Source organism: Somniosus microcephalus, chromosome 31, assembly GCF_052327205.1.
Source record: "Somniosus microcephalus isolate GS21.2 chromosome 31, FLI_Smic_1.0, whole genome shotgun sequence".
NCBI lineage: Eukaryota > Metazoa > Chordata > Chondrichthyes > Squaliformes > Somniosidae > Somniosus > Somniosus microcephalus.
This window is the reverse complement of record NC_141017.1, coordinates 33,945,910-33,962,018: the sequence shown is the minus strand read 5'-3', so window position 1 is coordinate 33,962,018 and position 16,109 is coordinate 33,945,910. Positions and strand designations below refer to the sequence as shown.

General features: G+C 49.4%; 1 protein-coding gene across 2 annotated transcripts in view; it reads right to left on the bottom strand.

Moving 5' to 3' along the window:
- The window catches only part of LOC147097724 (uncharacterized), a 342,880-nt gene that overhangs the window by 171,636 nt on the left and 155,135 nt on the right, over positions 1–16,109 (bottom strand). For both annotated transcript variants that reach the window (XM_085971762.1, XM_085971763.1), the window contains 4 exons: positions 6,010–6,093; positions 5,139–5,195; positions 3,189–3,242; positions 1,621–1,674 (listed from right to left, as the gene is read on the bottom strand). In XM_085971762.1, coding sequence (XP_085827888.1) covers positions 1,621–1,674; positions 3,189–3,242; positions 5,139–5,195; positions 6,010–6,093 — 249 coding nt within the window. The remainder of the gene's footprint in view (positions 1–1,620; positions 1,675–3,188; positions 3,243–5,138; positions 5,196–6,009; positions 6,094–16,109) is intronic.

Below are 16,109 nucleotides of genomic sequence, written 5' to 3'. Positions count from 1 at the left end.
CATTTCTCTTTTCTCTTCTCGGATCTCGTACACAATAACTGGCTGCTTTGCGGGCAAGGCTTTCAGGGCTCCAATCGGTCAGCTGGCAAAGGAATTCAGTCAAGGCTCTGCCCCAGTCTCGCCCATTGGATACCTTGGCCAAGCAGGTCCACCGCTTTCCAAGGTGCCAATATGGGTGGGGAAGGATAGACCTGGCAGGACATGCATTGGGAAGCATTGCACAGCGCTGGTAAGCTCTGAGGTTTAGGTTGATAATCTTCGAACGGTATCCCCCCCACCCCATGCACATTCGAGAGGAGGTCCCCAAGTCTTGGCGTTTGCCAAGTTGTACCCGGAAATCTCTGGCCTTGGGTAAATGGGTCTGCCCAACAGGGAGGCAATGGGTGCCCCAGAGCAAGCAAAGGGACACCCTACCCATGAGGACTTCTTAGTAATGTAGGAGTCTCTGCACTCCTAGCAAAGAATCTATAAACTCACTAGTAGTTAACAAACTGAGTTTAATGTACTAAAACTTTACAAAACAAGAAAATGCAGGAGAAGCTCTAAACAGGTCTATTCACTATCACTCCACACGAGGACTAGCTGGAAACGCCCTCTACCTCTGACGTCATGTCATCACGTTTCCCGCCGTTGGAACGTCACATGACCCACGTGATGACGTCATCGCGTCAGATCGCGATTTTGACGATCTAGCTCTGTTTAACCAGAGCCAACATTAAAAGGTAATAAACATGATTAAAGGCAATTGTACCAGTCACTGTGAGAGTCTCTTAGTGGCTTTGCCACAGTAGTTTAGTTTGGAGATTCTTAAACATAGCAGAGTGTATGTCAGACACACAACTAACCAAAAAGAAAAATACGTGACTGTTTCCAAATGGTAATTATTAATTACATAGAATTTACAGCACAGAAACAGGCCATTCGGCCCAACTGATCCATGCCGGTGGTTAGCACTGTTGCCTCACAGCACCAGGGACCCGGGTTCAAATCCGGCCTCGGGTGACTGTCTGTGTGGAGTTTGCACATTCTCCCCGTGTTTGCGTGGGTTTCCTCCGGGTGCTCCGGTTTCCTCCCACAGTCCAAAGATGTGCGGGTTAGGTTGATTGGCCATGATAAAAATTGACCCTTAGTGTTAGGGGGGATTAAATACGCGGGGATAGGGCTTGGGTGGGATGGCTGTCGGTGTAGGGACCGGGTGCTAGGGTTTGGATGATCAGCCATGATCTCGTTGAATGGCGGAGCAGGCTCGAAGGGCCGAATGGCCTACTCCTGCTCCTATCTTCTATGTTTCTATACGCTCCACACGAGCTGATAAATGTATCAGCATATCCCTCTATTCCTTTCTCCCTCGTGTTTATCTAGCTTTCCCTTCAATGGATCTGCACTATTCGCTTCAACCACTCCCTGTGGCAGCGAGTTCCACACTCTCGCCACTCTCTGGGTAAAGATGTTTCTCCTGAATTCCCCAATGGATTAGACAGTAAACATGTGGAGGGTTATTTTCAGTTTGAGTCAGGCAGAAAGCTGGCGGTTGTGGAGCAGCGACCCCGTTATACACCCCGCCAGATTCTCCTTCCCACTGAAAATGGCCTCCGTTGATTTGAACAAGGCGGTTCCTACCCTTCTTCCAAGTTTTCCAGTCGGCCCCACAGATCCCAGGATACCCGGAGGACCCTGCAACAGAAAGAAAGACTTGCATTTATATAACGCCCATCACAACCTCAAGACGTCTCAAAGCGCTTTACAGCCAATGAAGTGCTTTTTGAAGTGTGGTCACTGTTGTAATGTAGGAAACGCAGCAGCCAATTTGCGCACAGCAAGCTCCCACAAACAGCCATGCGATAATGACCAGATCATTTTTTTTTAGTGATGCTGGTTGAGGAACAAATATTGGCCCGGGACACCAGGGAGAACTCCCCTGCTCTTCTTCGAAATACGGCCATGGGATCTTTTACGTCCACCTGAGAGGGCAGGCGGAGCCTCGGTTTAACGTCTCATCCAAAAGACGGCATCTCCGACAGTGCGGCGCTCCCTCAGTACTGCCCCTCCGACAGTGCGGCGCTCCCTCAGTACTGCCCCTCCGACAGTGTGGCGCTCCCTCAGTACTGCCCCTCCGACAGTGCGGCGCTCCCTCAGTACTGCCCCTCCGACAGTGCAGCTCTCCCTCAGTACTGCCCCTCCGACAGTGTGGCGCTCCCTCAGTACTGCCCCTCCAACAGTGCGGCGCTCCCTCAGTACCGCCCCTCCGACAGTGCGGCGCTCCCTCAGTACTGCCCCTCTGACAGTGCGGCGCTCCCTCAGTACTGCCCCTATGACAGTGCGGCGCTCCCTCAGTACTGCCCCTACGACAGTGTGGCACTCCCTCAGTACTGCCCCTCCGACAGTGCAGCTCTCCCTCAGTACTGCCCCTCCGACAGTGCAGCGCTCCCTCAGTACTGCCCCTCCAACAGTGCAGCGCTCCCTCAGTACTGCCCCTCCGACAGTGCGGCACTCCCTCAGTACTGCCCCTCCGACAGTACAGCACTCCCTCAGTACTGCACTGGGAGTGTCAGCCTGGATTTCTGAGCTCAAGTCTCTGGAGTGGGACTTGAACCCACAACCTTCTGACTCAGAGGCGAGAGTGTGACCCACTGAGCCCCGGCTGACACCTTTAACAGAAAATGGCAACCAGTCATAGAAGGCCTACCATTAAAACAAGTAGGAATAATGGTTCCATGTCAATGACATCGAGGTTTATGCATGTGTGTGTCGGAATGATATCTATGTATATCTGTGCATTCATATGCCAGTTTGCATGCAGGTAGACGCAGGAGGCGTGTTCAGATCTGTATGAGCATGTATGAGATGTGAACAGGTACATGGTAAATACTGTCAAGATCTGTATGTCCGATTGCCAGGATTGTGGGTGTGACAAAGTGTGTGCGAACTTTAACGCTACTCATGTAACTTCTTCCAGTACGATTTAAGACAGGCCTTTGAGTTTCTTCTCCTTCAAAGATCTCCATTTTGTCTCGTGGGGGTTTGGGTTAAGTTCGGTCATGGTGAGATACCTTTCACTGATTCACAATGTCTCTCAGTGTGTTCCCATACACTGCCCCGAGCTGTCCATGCACAGTCAGTGGTTAGATTGAATCAAGGATCATCATTAGTTGTTAAAAAAGTTTTGTCAGAGACGTGTTTCGGCATACCTGTGGGCCCACTTCCCCAGCATCTCCTTTCAGGCCTTCATTACCAGGGAGACCCTGTAGGGAGGGGGTGAGAAAAGAAACATTAAAAAAAAAACTGGATATCAGCCATCATTTTTCTGTCTTTAGTGCTCTGAAAGTCGTCCCCTGACCACCCCAAGCTCCTCCCTGTGACCACCCCAAGCTCCTCCCCCTGACCACCCCAAGCTCCTCCCCCTGACCACCCCAAGCTCCTCCCCCGACCACCCCAAGCTCCTCCCCCTGACCACCCCAAGCTCCTCCCTGTGACCACCCCAAGCTCCTCCCCGTGACCACCCCAAGCTCCTTCCTGTGACCTCCCCAAGCTCCTTCCTGTGACCTCCCCAAGCTCCTCCCCATGACCACCCCAAACTCCTCCCCCTGACCACCCCAAGCTCCTCCCTGTGACCGCCCCAAGCTCCTCCCCGTGACCACCCTAAGCTCCTCCCCGTGACCACCCCAAGCTCCTCCCCTGACTACCCCAAGATCCTCCCAGGACCACCCCAAGCTCCTCCCCGTGACCACCCCAAGCTCCTCCCTGTGACCGCCCCAAGCTCCTCCCCGTGACCACCCTAAGCTCCTCCCCCTGACCACCCCAAGCTCCTCCCCCTGACCACCCCAAGCTCCTCCCCTGACCACCCCAAGCTCCTCCCCTTACTACCCCAAGCTCCTCCCCTGACCGCCCCAAGCTCCTCCCTTCATTACTGCTGCACAGACACACAAGGATTTTTTAAAATTCAGTAACAATTTTCAAGAGGAAATGATTTTGGAAAAAGGAGGCTCCAACAGTGAACTTTCCCCACAGCCTTTTCTTGATAATGACCCCTGACCCGCGCCGAGCAGAAAGCTGGTCTAGCCCTCTGTTCCCAACTGCCGATCTCAAGCAAGATACAAGTAAGGAGGCAACAGAGTTTTGGCCAAAGGGCCCACACAGGAAGAGAGTGAAATAAAAAAACTAAATCAGAGGGGTTACAGTATGAACTTCCCAGCATCAAACTGTGGACTGACAGCTGGCAGAGATCTAGGAGCTGAATAACCACCCTCCCTTTCTGTTGGTAACTGACGGAGACTAAAGGTTTCCAGCACCAAAACAAGACTTTTACTCCTCCATGTTGAATCTTACCCCAAGGCCTTTCTCACGGAGGTCGCAGAGAACAGACTTTCCGTCTCTTACCCTTCCATGCTCCTTCAGGGGAAGGGCCTTCTGTTAATTATCTATATCTTCTCCCTCCCCCCATCTCTTCTCATGAACCTGACCCGAGGGGAAATCTGAAGAACAAATTTACAAGCCCTGTCAGTCATCAAGAGGCACGTTATTATACCAACAACAGCAGTCCCATTATCGGCAGAAATTTCCCGTTTAACACAAACGTCAATCTCGAGTTACACAGAACAGGGAGGTCCAAAGGTCCATCCTAATCTGTGCTGGGTTTGAGGGGGGTGGGGGTTCATCTCTGTGGCTTTAGCGGTACCAGACTTAGCCTCGGCACCCCTCCCCCGGCTAAGGACGGATTGCTATCCAATGGCCACCACCAGAAAGTGCATGTGGATGGACGTTGGGTGAAGATAGGGTCAGGTGTCCTCCCCAATGGTCATGTAACTGGCTGGCACTCCCCCCCTAGGGTCACACATGAAGAATGTCCTCCTGGAGGCTCTCTAGTGTCAGTAGAACCACACTGCAGCAAGAACCACCACATTCAGGAGAGAAAGTTGGGACGGCAATGGGAAGAGAATGAGATATTGGGAGACTCCAAACACATTCATAACTTTTCATCAGAATCAAGTGAAGTACAAACCACATTTAGGGATCACAGGGTTCCCAGAACAAATGCTCACATGAAACGATGCCATAATGAGGCACAGCTCATCTCAGTTACTATTCACTTGATGATGGATCTCCCATCTATGTTCTCACCGGTCAAACCTCATACTCACCACAGGGCCTGGTCTTCCAGTCAGGCCTATTGAACCAGGTGGACCCTTCATAGCAAGCTAGAAAGAAAACACAAAATAGAGTCAGGGAGTTACAAGTAAGTCAATCTAGAAAAGAGAAGGTCGAGGGGGTGACCTGATAGGAGGTCTTTAAGATTATGGAAGATGACGTGGAGAAGATGTTTCCACTTGTGGGGGAGACCAGAACTAGGGGCCATCAATATAAGAGAGTCACTAATAAATCCAATAGGGAATTCAAGAGAAACTTCTTTACCCAGAGAGTGGTGAGAATGTGGAACTCGCTACCACAGGGAGTGGTTGAGGCAATGAGCAGAGATGCATTTAAGGGGAAGCTCGATAAACACATGAGGGAGAAAGGAATAGAAGGATATGTTGATAGGGTGAGATGAAGAAAGGCGGGAGGAGGCTCGTGTGGAGCATAAACACCGGCACGGACCAAAGGGGCCGAATGCCCTGTTTCTGTGCTAAGAAATTTCGAGCCACGATGCTCGAGTCATTACAAATGGCGGCAGGCTTGTTGGACCAGCTGGTCTTTTCCTACCCGCCATTTACACATGATCTAGTTAAACTTTTAGGCCTCTGCTTGAGGACATTATTTGAGATTTAATTGAGCCCCCTGTATCTGTCCCTTATTCATAGGAATATTAGGAACAGGAGGAGGTCATTCAGCCCCTCGGGCCTGTTGCACCATTCAATTAGACCATGGCTGATCTGCATCTCAACTCAATTCACTCGCCTTGATTCTGTGACCCTTAAATACACGCGCCTACCAAAGCTCTTCAATATCATAGGCCGTGAGGTCGCTGGAGGCCTTGTTTGTAGTTAGGCCTGGGACTGATGGACAATCACTTACCCTTGCTTGCTGCAGGATGGCCTGGGCCTGATATTCCTGGGCTGAGACAACTGGTCCCTTGGCGCCATCTCCACCAAACTGGAACTGTGAATACGGAAAACAAAGTTGAAATCCAGAGCCCACGTGCCCAGTATTTGATCCAATGCTGCAGTCTTGCTCAAACCCATTATACTGGTTAAAAGCTGGCCTCTCACTCACCTCCACTGTTCAGCTCATGTTACCTATTGCTCTCCATTTAACCTGTTCTATTCTATCTCGAGCAGAAGATTGTACTCCCAGTGCAGCGCTCTCCCCACTACCTTTTATTCTCTGTATAATTCACCATTTCAAATTATCTGTGTAACTTGCTATCCTGATATCTTTTGCACTCAGTGTATCTTCCTCTTCTGGTATCTGTTGCTTCTCATACCTCATTATTCCAGTATTGATTACCTCCTGTGTAGCTCTCTCCCCAGTGTCTGTTACTCTGTGTAGCTCTCTCCCCAGTGTGTTACTCTGTGTAGCTCTCTCCCCAGTGTCTGTTACTCTGTGTAGCTCTCTCCCCAGTGTCTGTTACTCTGTGTAGCTCTCTCCCCAGTGTGTTACTCTGTGTAGCTCTCTCCCCAGTGTCTGTTACTCTGTGTAGCTCTCTCCCCAGTGTCTGTTACTCTGTGTAGCTCTCTCCCCAGTGTCTGTTACTCTGTGTAGCTCTCTCCCCAGCGTCTGTTACTCTGTGTAGCTCTCTCCCCAGTGTGTTACTCTGTGTAGCTCTCTCCCTAGTGTCTGTTACTCTGTGTAGCTCTCTCCCCAGCGTCTGTTACTCTGTGTAGCTCTCTCCCCAGTGTCTGTTACTCTGTGTAGCTCTCTCCCCAGTGTCTGTTACTCTGTGTAGCTCTCTCCCCAGTGTGTTACTCTGTGTAGCTCTCTCCCCAGTGTCTGTTACTCTGTGTAGCTCTCTCCCCAGTGTCTGTTACTCTGTGTAGCTCTCTCCCCAGTGTGTTACTCTGTGTAGCTCTCTCCCCAGTGTCTGTTACTCTGTGTAGCTCTCTCCCCAGTGTCTGTTACTCTGTGTAGCTCTCTCCCCAGCGTCTGTTACTCTGTGTAGCTCTCTCCCCAGTGTGTTACTCTGTGTAGCTCTCTCCCCAGTGTCTGTTACTCTGTGTAGCTCTCTCCCCAGCGTCTGTTACTCTGTGTAGCTCTCTCTCCCCAGCGTCTGTTACTCTGTGTAGCTCTCCCCCCAGTGTGTTACTCTGTGTAGCTCTCTCCCCAGTGTGTTACTCTGTGTAGCTCTCTCCCCAGTGTCTGTTACTCTGTGTAGCTCTCTCCCCAGTGTCTGTTACTCTGTGTAGCTCTCTCCCCAGTGTCTGTTACTCTGTGTAGCTCTCTCCCCAGCGTCTGTTACTCTGTGTAGCTCTCTCCCCAGTGTCTGTTACTCTGTGTAGCTCTCTCCCCAGTGTCTGTTACTCTGTGTAGCTCTCTCCCCAGTGTCTGTTACTCTGTGTAGCTCTCTCCCCAGTGTGTTACTCTGTGTAGCTCTCTCCCCAGTGTCTGTTACTCTGTGTAGCTCTCTCCCCAGTGTCTGTTACTCTGTGTAGCTCTCTCCCCAGTGTGTTACTCTGTGTAGCTCTCTCCCCAGTGTCTGTTACTCTGTGTAGCTCTCTCCCCAGTGTCTGTTACTCTGTGTAGCTCTCTCCCCAGTGTGTTACTCTGTGTAGCTCTCTCCCCAGTGTCTGTTACTCTGTGTAGCTCTCTCCCCAGCGTCTGTTACTCTGTGTAGCTCTCTCCCCGTGTGTTACTCTGTGTAGCTCTCTCCCCAGTGTCTGTTACTCTGTGTAGCTCTCTCCCCACTGTCTGTTACTCTGTGTAGCTCTCTCCCCAGTGTGTTACTCTGTGTAGCTCTCTCCCCAGTGTGTTACTCTGTGTAGCTCTCTCCCCAGTGTCTGTTACTCTGTGTAGCTCTCTCCCCAGTGTGTTACTCTGTGTAGCTCTCTCCCCAGTGTGTTACTCTGTGTAGCTCTCTCCCCAGTGTCTGTTACTCTGTGTAGCTCTCTCCCCAGTGTCTGTTACTCTGTGTAGCTCTCTCCCCAGTGTCTGTTACTCTGTGTAGCTCTCTCCCCAGTGTCTGTTACTGTGTAGCTCTCTCCCCAGTGTCTGTTACTCTGTGTAGCTCTCTCCCCAGTGTCTGTTACTCTGTGTAGCTCTCCCCCCAGTGTCTGTTACTCTGTGTAGCTCTCTCTCCCCGTGTGTTACTCTGTGTAGCTCTCTCTCCCCAGTGTCTGTTACTCTGTGTAGCTCTCTCCCCAGCGTCTGTTACTCTGTGTAGCTCTCTCCCCAGTGTCTGTTACTCTGTGTAGCTCTCTCCCCAGTGTCTGTTACTCTGTGTAGCTCTCTCCCCAGTGTCTGTTACTCTGTGTAGCTCTCTCTCCCCAGTGTCTGTTACTCTGTGTAGCTCTCTCCCCAGTGTCTGTTACTCTGTGTAGCTCTCTCCCCAGCGTCTGTTACTCTGTGTAGCTCTCTCCCCAGCGTCTGTTACTCTGTGTAGCTCTCTCCCCAGCGTCTGTTACTCTGTGTAGCTCTCCCCCCAGTGTCTGTTACTCTGTGTAGCTCTCTCCCCGTGTGTTACTCTGTGTAGCTCTCTCCCCAGTGTCTGTTACTCTGTGTAGCTCTCTCCCCAGTGTCTGTTACTCTGTGTAGCTCTCTCCCCAGTGTCTGTTACTCTGTGTAGCTCTCTCCCCCAGTGTGTTACTCTGTGTAGCTCTCTCCCCGTGTGTTACTCTGTGTAGCTCTCTCCCCAGTGTCTGTTACTCTGTGTAGCTCTCTCCCCGTGTGTTACTGTGTAGCTCTCTCCCCAGTGTCTGTTACTCTGTGTAGCTCTCTCCCCCAGTGTCTGTTACTCTGTGTAGCTCTCTCCCCCAGTGTCTGTTACTCTGTGTAGCTCTCTCCCCCAGTGTGTTACTCTGTGTAGCTCTCTCCCCGTGTGTTACTCTGTGTAGCTCTCTCCCCAGTGTCTGTTACTCTGTGTAGCTCTCTCCCCGTGTGTTACTCTGTGTAGCTCTCTCCCCAGTGTCTGTTACTCTGTGTAGCTCTCTCCCCCAGTGTCTGTTACTCTGTGTAGCTCTCTCCCCAGTGTCTGTTACTCTGTGTAGCTCTCTCTCCCCAGTGTCTGTTACTCTGTGTAGCTCTCTCTCCCCAGTGTCTGTTACTCTGTGTAGCTCTCTCTCCCCAGTGTCTGTTACTCTGTGTAGCTCTCTCCCCGTGTGTTACTCTGTGTAGCTCTCTCCCCAGTGTCTGTTACTCTGTGTAGCTCTCTCCCCAGTGTCTGTTACTCTGTGTAGCTCTCTCCCCAGTGTCTGTTACTCTGTGTAGCTCTCTCCCCAGTGTCTGTTACTCTGTGTAGCTCTCTCCCCCAGTGTCTGTTACTCTGTGTAGCTCTCTCCCCAGTGTCTGTTACTCTGTGTAGCTCTCTCCCCAGTGTCTGTTACTCTGTGTAGCTCTCTCCCCAGTGTCTGTTACTCTGTGTAGCTCTCTCCCCAGTGTCTGGTCATTAACACATTGCTGTTTGTGGGAGCTTGCTGTGCGCAAATTGGCTGCCGTGTTTCCCACATTACAACAATGACTACACTTCAAAAAAGTACTTCATTGGCTGTAAAGCACTTTGGGACGTCCTGAGGTGGTGAAAGATGCGATATAAATGCAAGTCTTTCTTTCCTTAGGGTTCCTTCATCGAGTTCTGATGAAGGGGGCTCCACATGAAATGGTAACTAGTTTTCCCTCTTTTCAGATTCTGGATGTCTTTTCCAGCATTTTCCGCTTTTTTTATTTCAGATTTCCAGCGTTTACAGTTATCTCTATTAATCTAATGTCACTCAACCTTACCTCCATGTGAACTAAACCCATTTCTATCAGGGACTGTGTGTGTATGAACAGCCTCGAGCCAGGGCCTCCGCTGACCATTTATCTGAATAACGATCACGTAAAGACATCAGCCACTTAACTTCATGAAGGCCTGAAGGCCTAATATTATGCAATTAAGTGGGAGGTTTAGCCTAACTATAGCTATTAGTCAGTAGAAGGCAGGCAGGGAACACCACGGCAACACTTCAGTTGAGCGATTCTGAGGAAAGACCTGCATTTACGTAGCAGCTTAACACGTTGTTGAAGCGTAAGTGAATTAATTTTTGGAGCGCAGTGATTTGTTACGTAGTGACGGCCATCCTACACACAACCTACAACCAGTAAAAAGAAAAGCAAGCAGACCATCTTATTTTTTTTTTAAACTGCTGTTGGTTGAGGAGGTGTCACTGGCCAGAACTTCCGGCTCTTCAAATAGCACCGTGGGATCTAGAACATCTACCGGAATCAATGGAACAAGCAGACGGAACCTTGGTTTAATGCCTCTTAAGAAGGACAATTTCTAAGGAAGGATATACTTGCCATAGAGGGAGTGCAACGAAGGTTCACAAGATTGAATCCTGGGATGGTGGGACTGTCGTATGAGAAGAGATTGAGTAAACTAGGCCTGTATTCTCTTCAATTCAGAAGAATGAGAGGGGATCTCATTGAAGCATACAAAATTATTACAGGGCTTGATAGGATGGATGCAGGGAGAATGTTTCCCTTGGCTGGGGAGTCTAGAACCAGGGGCCACAGCCTCAGGATAAAGGGTAGGCCATTCAGGACTGAGATGAGAAGAGCTTTCTTCACACAGAGGGTGCTGAATCTTTGGAATTCTCTACCCCAGAGGGCTGTGGAGGCTCAGTCATTGGGTATATTCAAAACAGAAGTCGATAGATTTCTGACTAGTAAAGGCATCAAGGGATATGGCGATAGGGCCGGTGAATGGAATTGAGGCAGAAGATCGGCCATGATCTCATTGAATGGCGGAGCAGGCTCGAGGGGCCAATTGGCCTACTCCTGCTCCTATTTCTTATGTTCTTAATTTCATAAACCAAGAGGTCAAAGTTCAATTGGCTAATGAACAGCAGCAAAAACCAGATAACTGAATCAACTACTCTCCTAAGAACATAAGAAATAGGAGCAGGAGTAGGCCATTTGGCCCCTCGAGCCTGTTCAGCCATGATCTCATTGAATGGCGGATCTTCTACCTCATCGCCACATTCCTGCACTATCCCCATATCCCTTGATTCCCTGAACATTAAAAAATCTATCAATCTTTGTCTTGAATAAACGACTAAGCCTCCACAGCCCTCTGCGGTAGAGAATTCCAAAGGTTCACCACCCTCTGAGTGAAGAAATTTCTCCTCATCTCAGTCTTAAATTGGCGACCCCTTATCCTGAGACTGTGACCCCTGGTTCTAGACTCCCCAGCCAGAGGAAACATCCCCCCTGCATCTACCCTGTCAAGCCCTGTAAGAATTTTGTATGTTTCAATGAGATCACCTCTAAACTCGCTACGGTGTCAATAGTGCACCATATGCGAGATGCACTGCAGAAACTCGTCAAGGCTTCTTCAATACCATTCAAATCCACGCCGTCTACCACCTAGAAGGACAAGGGCAGCAGGTGCATGGGAATACCAGGGCAGACGGGGCCTCGGTTTAACGTCTCATCCGAAAGACGGCAGCTTCGACAGTGCAGCGCTCCCTCAGGACTGTCCCTCCGAGAGTGCAGCACTCCCGCAGTACTGCCCCTTCGACAGTGCAGCGCTCCCTCAGTACTGCCCCTCCGACAGTGCGGCGCTCCCTCAGTACTGACCCTCCGACAGTGCGGCACTCCCTCAGTACTGACCCTCCGACAGTGCGGCACTCCCTCAGTACTGCCCCTCCGACAGTGCAGCACTCCCTCAGTACTGCACTGGCAGTGTCAGCCTTGATTTATGTGCTGAAGTCTCTGGAGTGGGACATGAACCCACGACCTTCTGACTCAGAGGCAAGAGTGTGCTACTCATTGAGCCACTGGGATCGGTGTTTGAAATCGAGTCAAGGCTGCAACTGTCTAATGTAAATGGGTTGGACAATCTCAAGGTAGTCAACATGAGGCTATTGCACAGAACCACCTATAATTCAACATTAAGGATGCTAATCTCACTCAAAGGGCACAAAGATGACCCATGGAGGCTTCTATGACAGCACCTCCCAAACCCACGACCTCTACCACCTGGAAGGACTAGGCAGCAGGCGCACGGGAACACCACCACCTCCAAGTTCCCCTCCAAGTCACGCACCATCCCGGCTTGGAAATATATCGGCCATTCATTCATCGTCGCCGGGTCAAAATCCTGGAACTCCCTCCCTAACAGCACTGTGGGAGCACCTCCACCACATGGACTGCAGCGGTTCAAGAAGACGGCTCACCACCACCTTCTCCAGGACAACTAGGGATGGACAATAAATGCCGGCCTTGCCAGCGACGCCCACATCCCGTGAATGAATACATTTTAAAAAAGCAAGTATCACATCAGATGCTGTATGGAATGCTTTGTGGTTCGGTTATGGTACGTTGTTAGGTCAGAACTTCACTCTGCATTTGGCCGAGCTATACCTAATCCGAGAACATTTTCTGTTCAGTCAGTCACATCTCTCACCTGGATAAGCAATGTAAAATTGAAAACACAAAATAAAATACAAAATTGAGTCTTTCATTACACGGAGCCTCCAGAGACCCCTGTAATTAAATTGCCATATCTCCTCAGCTCCGGAAATTCTACCATTTGCCCGTGGTGAATGAAGGTAACAACACTCACTCACAGAGTCCCCGTTAACAAGCTGTCAGTCTTCACAATAAAAAGCAAAGGGGGGTCGCGACCCCTCTTCCGTCTATCAGAAGGTGTAATAACTCTCTGCCGTCTGGGCAAGCAGACATCAGAGAAGCTCAATCAAGGACGGCCACCTCCAATCGACACTGGCCCGAGCAAACCCCCTGCTCCTCAAAACAGACGGCGAACTATCTGAATCTTCCACAGCCTCAGGACACTCCCGGCTCTGTGGGTCAGGGACCAATTTTCTTGCACCGCCAATCAAGTGCAACCTCACAAGAGAAAAAGAAAAAAATTCCCCCTTTGTCAAGATTTGATCTGCAATATCCCTGGTTGATTTTATGATGCGTTTTAAGCTTTTAAAAAAACACCCTAACACGTTTCTGAGGTATTTCATTTTGTCCGCAGATGGAATAATTCTGGGCCCGATTACTTGGCTGGCCGAAATTTATTTTTCAGCTGCCAAAAGGTGATCTCTCACTATTCCGTGTAGGTTACGCCCTACTTAACTCCCAGGCAGAAATGGGGTTTTGGTACAGCCTGCTGCCGGGGAGGAAAAGCAATGATACCCTGATTATTATGGGATGGGGGCACTGCACATCAGTCTACCTCCCCCTACTTACCACCACTGGACAGCAGCCAAGGCATGATTGGTAACTCTGACATAAGAACATAAGAAATAGGAGCAGGTGTAGGCCATATGGTCCCTCGGGCCTGCTCCACCATTCAATAAGATCATGGCTGAACTTCTGCATCATCTCCACTTTCCTGCGCTATCCCCATATCCCTTGATATTAAAAAAATTATCGATCTCTGTCTTGAATATACTCAATGACTGAGCCTCCACAGCCCTCTGGGGTAGAGAATTCCAAAGATTCACCACCCTCTGAGTGAAGAAATTTATCCTCATCTCAGTCCTAAATGGCTGACCCCTTATCCTGAGACTGTGACCCCTGGTTCTAGACTCTCCAGCCAGGGGAAACAACCTCTCAGCATCTATCCAGTCAAGCCCTCTAAAGAATTTTATATGTTTCAATGAGATCACCTCTCATTCTTCTAGAGAGTATAGGCCCACTCATCCCAGGAATCAATCTAGTGAACCTTCATTGCAACTGAAAGGATTCGCAAATTTCATGTCTCCCCCGAGGATTTATTTTTGGTTTATTAAAGAAGCCCTGGTTGGACTGAGTTTGGAATCCAGGGCTCAACAAGATGGCTGCGGTCAGCCTCATGGCCAAAACCTGTAAGTTTCAGTTTGGACTGACAAGCTTGTATTCTGATGACTGTGAGAAGGAACTTTCCAGAACTTGAATGCAGACAGACCTCCTGCATTTATGCATGACAAACAAACCCAGTGGCATTCGGGCCTCTGATTAAAAGCCATCAAGGTTGTTTGCACAAACAATCAAGAGCAGACAAGGCCTATTCAATATGTAGTGGGACAAGCTCAGCTGCATTCAGGCCTTCGTTTAGAGGACGTCAACATTGTTTACCCAAGTACTTCGAAACGATCAACGGGGCATTCAGACTGGAATGGCCCCATCACGAAACCAGTTGGACAAAGGGGAACACTGATGAGGTGTTTAAAACCGATTACCGGCCATCCAGGTCGATGGGCCCAGATCGGTGCCTTTTGTATGAGTTTCAATACGTCCAGATTAAACAAAAGAAATGAGCTGATCTGGCAGGAGATAAGGGCTACCGGGAAGGGTATAACTAGTCCCTTGGGAGGCCATTTCTCTCTCTCTCCTGCCTTGCCTCCAGTGCCCTGCCTTACCATCAACCCAGCAAAAAGGACCGTCGACGAAGAGCCCGTCCAGGGAAGTAGAATACCCGCAGTTACGTTTAAATTACTGGGGTATCTCTGCTTTGGGGCAGTGAAAACCTAAGACATCGGCAGGCAACAGGGCACGGAGCAGGCGTTTCAACATCCTAGACTGGTGAACATCAATTTTCTGGCCCATCACAAGATAACCTAGATAGGTGTAAAGGGTGGGAGTTAAGGGGAATTGCTAAAGTATCATTTTAGTCATTTTCCCTCGATGTGTCCATTTCTCCTCCCCCATTAAGTGTAATTGTGCTGCATCCATAGTGATTTTCTCTGTATAGTAATTGTTCTCTATTTTAATAAACATTGGTGTGGAGATGCCAGAGTTGGACTGGGGTGGACAAATGTAAGAAGTCACACAACACCAGGTTATAGTCCAACAGCTTTATTTGAAATCACAAGCTTTCGGAGCGCTGCTCCTTCTTCAGGTGAAGTGGAGAAATGCATAAAGACACAGCTTATATAGTCAGAGAATCATGTCAGATGTTTACAGGTAACCTTTCCAACTGCCATTTGTCACACCTCGGCAGAGAGATAATCACAGCAGTCAAAGGTGTGAATGGTGTCCAAACAGGTCAGTCAGGGAAACATTACATCAAAGAACAATGAGGTGGGGCCACAAGGGGTCAAATATTGCAGATGCTGGGGTCTGTATGAAAAACAAAAAAAGACAAAAAACATTTTTTTTGGCTGGAAATCACAGCAGGTCCGGCCGCATCTGTGTAGAGAGAACAAGCCAATGTCGACTCGAGTCTGGATGACCCTGCATCAGGTGGGGTTACATGTAGCGTGTTACATGTTACAGGTTACGTGTTACAGGTTACATGTACATGTAGCGACATTGGCTTGTTCTCTCTACACAGATGCGGCCGGACCTGCTGTGATTTCCAGCCAAAAAAAATGTTTTTTGTCTTTTTTTGTTTTTCATACAGACCCCAGCATCTGCAATATTTGACCCCTTGTGACCCCACCTCATTGTTCTTTGATGTAATGTTTCCCTGACTGACCTGTTTGGACACCATTCACACCTTTGACTGCTGTGATTATCTCTCTGCCGAGGTGTGATAAATGGCAGTTGGAAAGGTTACCTGTAAACATCTGACATGATTCTCTGACTATATAAGCTGTGTCTTTATGCATTTCTCCACTTCACCTGAAGAAGGAGCAGCGCTCCGAAAGCTTGTGATTTCAAATAAAGCTGTTGGACTATAACCTGGTGTTGTGTGACTTCTTACATTAATAAACATTGGTTTTCTTTGCACCGAACCACTGGTCTCGTTTGTCTATATTGCTACTTGTAAATAAGTCTGGTGGTCAGAACCAAAGGGGAAGCAATTCGAACCGCAAGGGGCTGGAGCAGATCAGACACACGACTGACTGACCAGACACAAACCCCAAACCAAAACCCCCTACAAACCCCTCTAAGGCAAGTATATCCTTCCTTAGGTAAGGAGACCAAAACTGTTCACAGTACTCCAGGTGTGGTCTCACCAAGGCCCTATATAATTACAGCAAGGCTTCCTTACTCTTATACTCCAACCCCCTTGTAATAAAGTGACCTGGGCGGGTTCGGACACG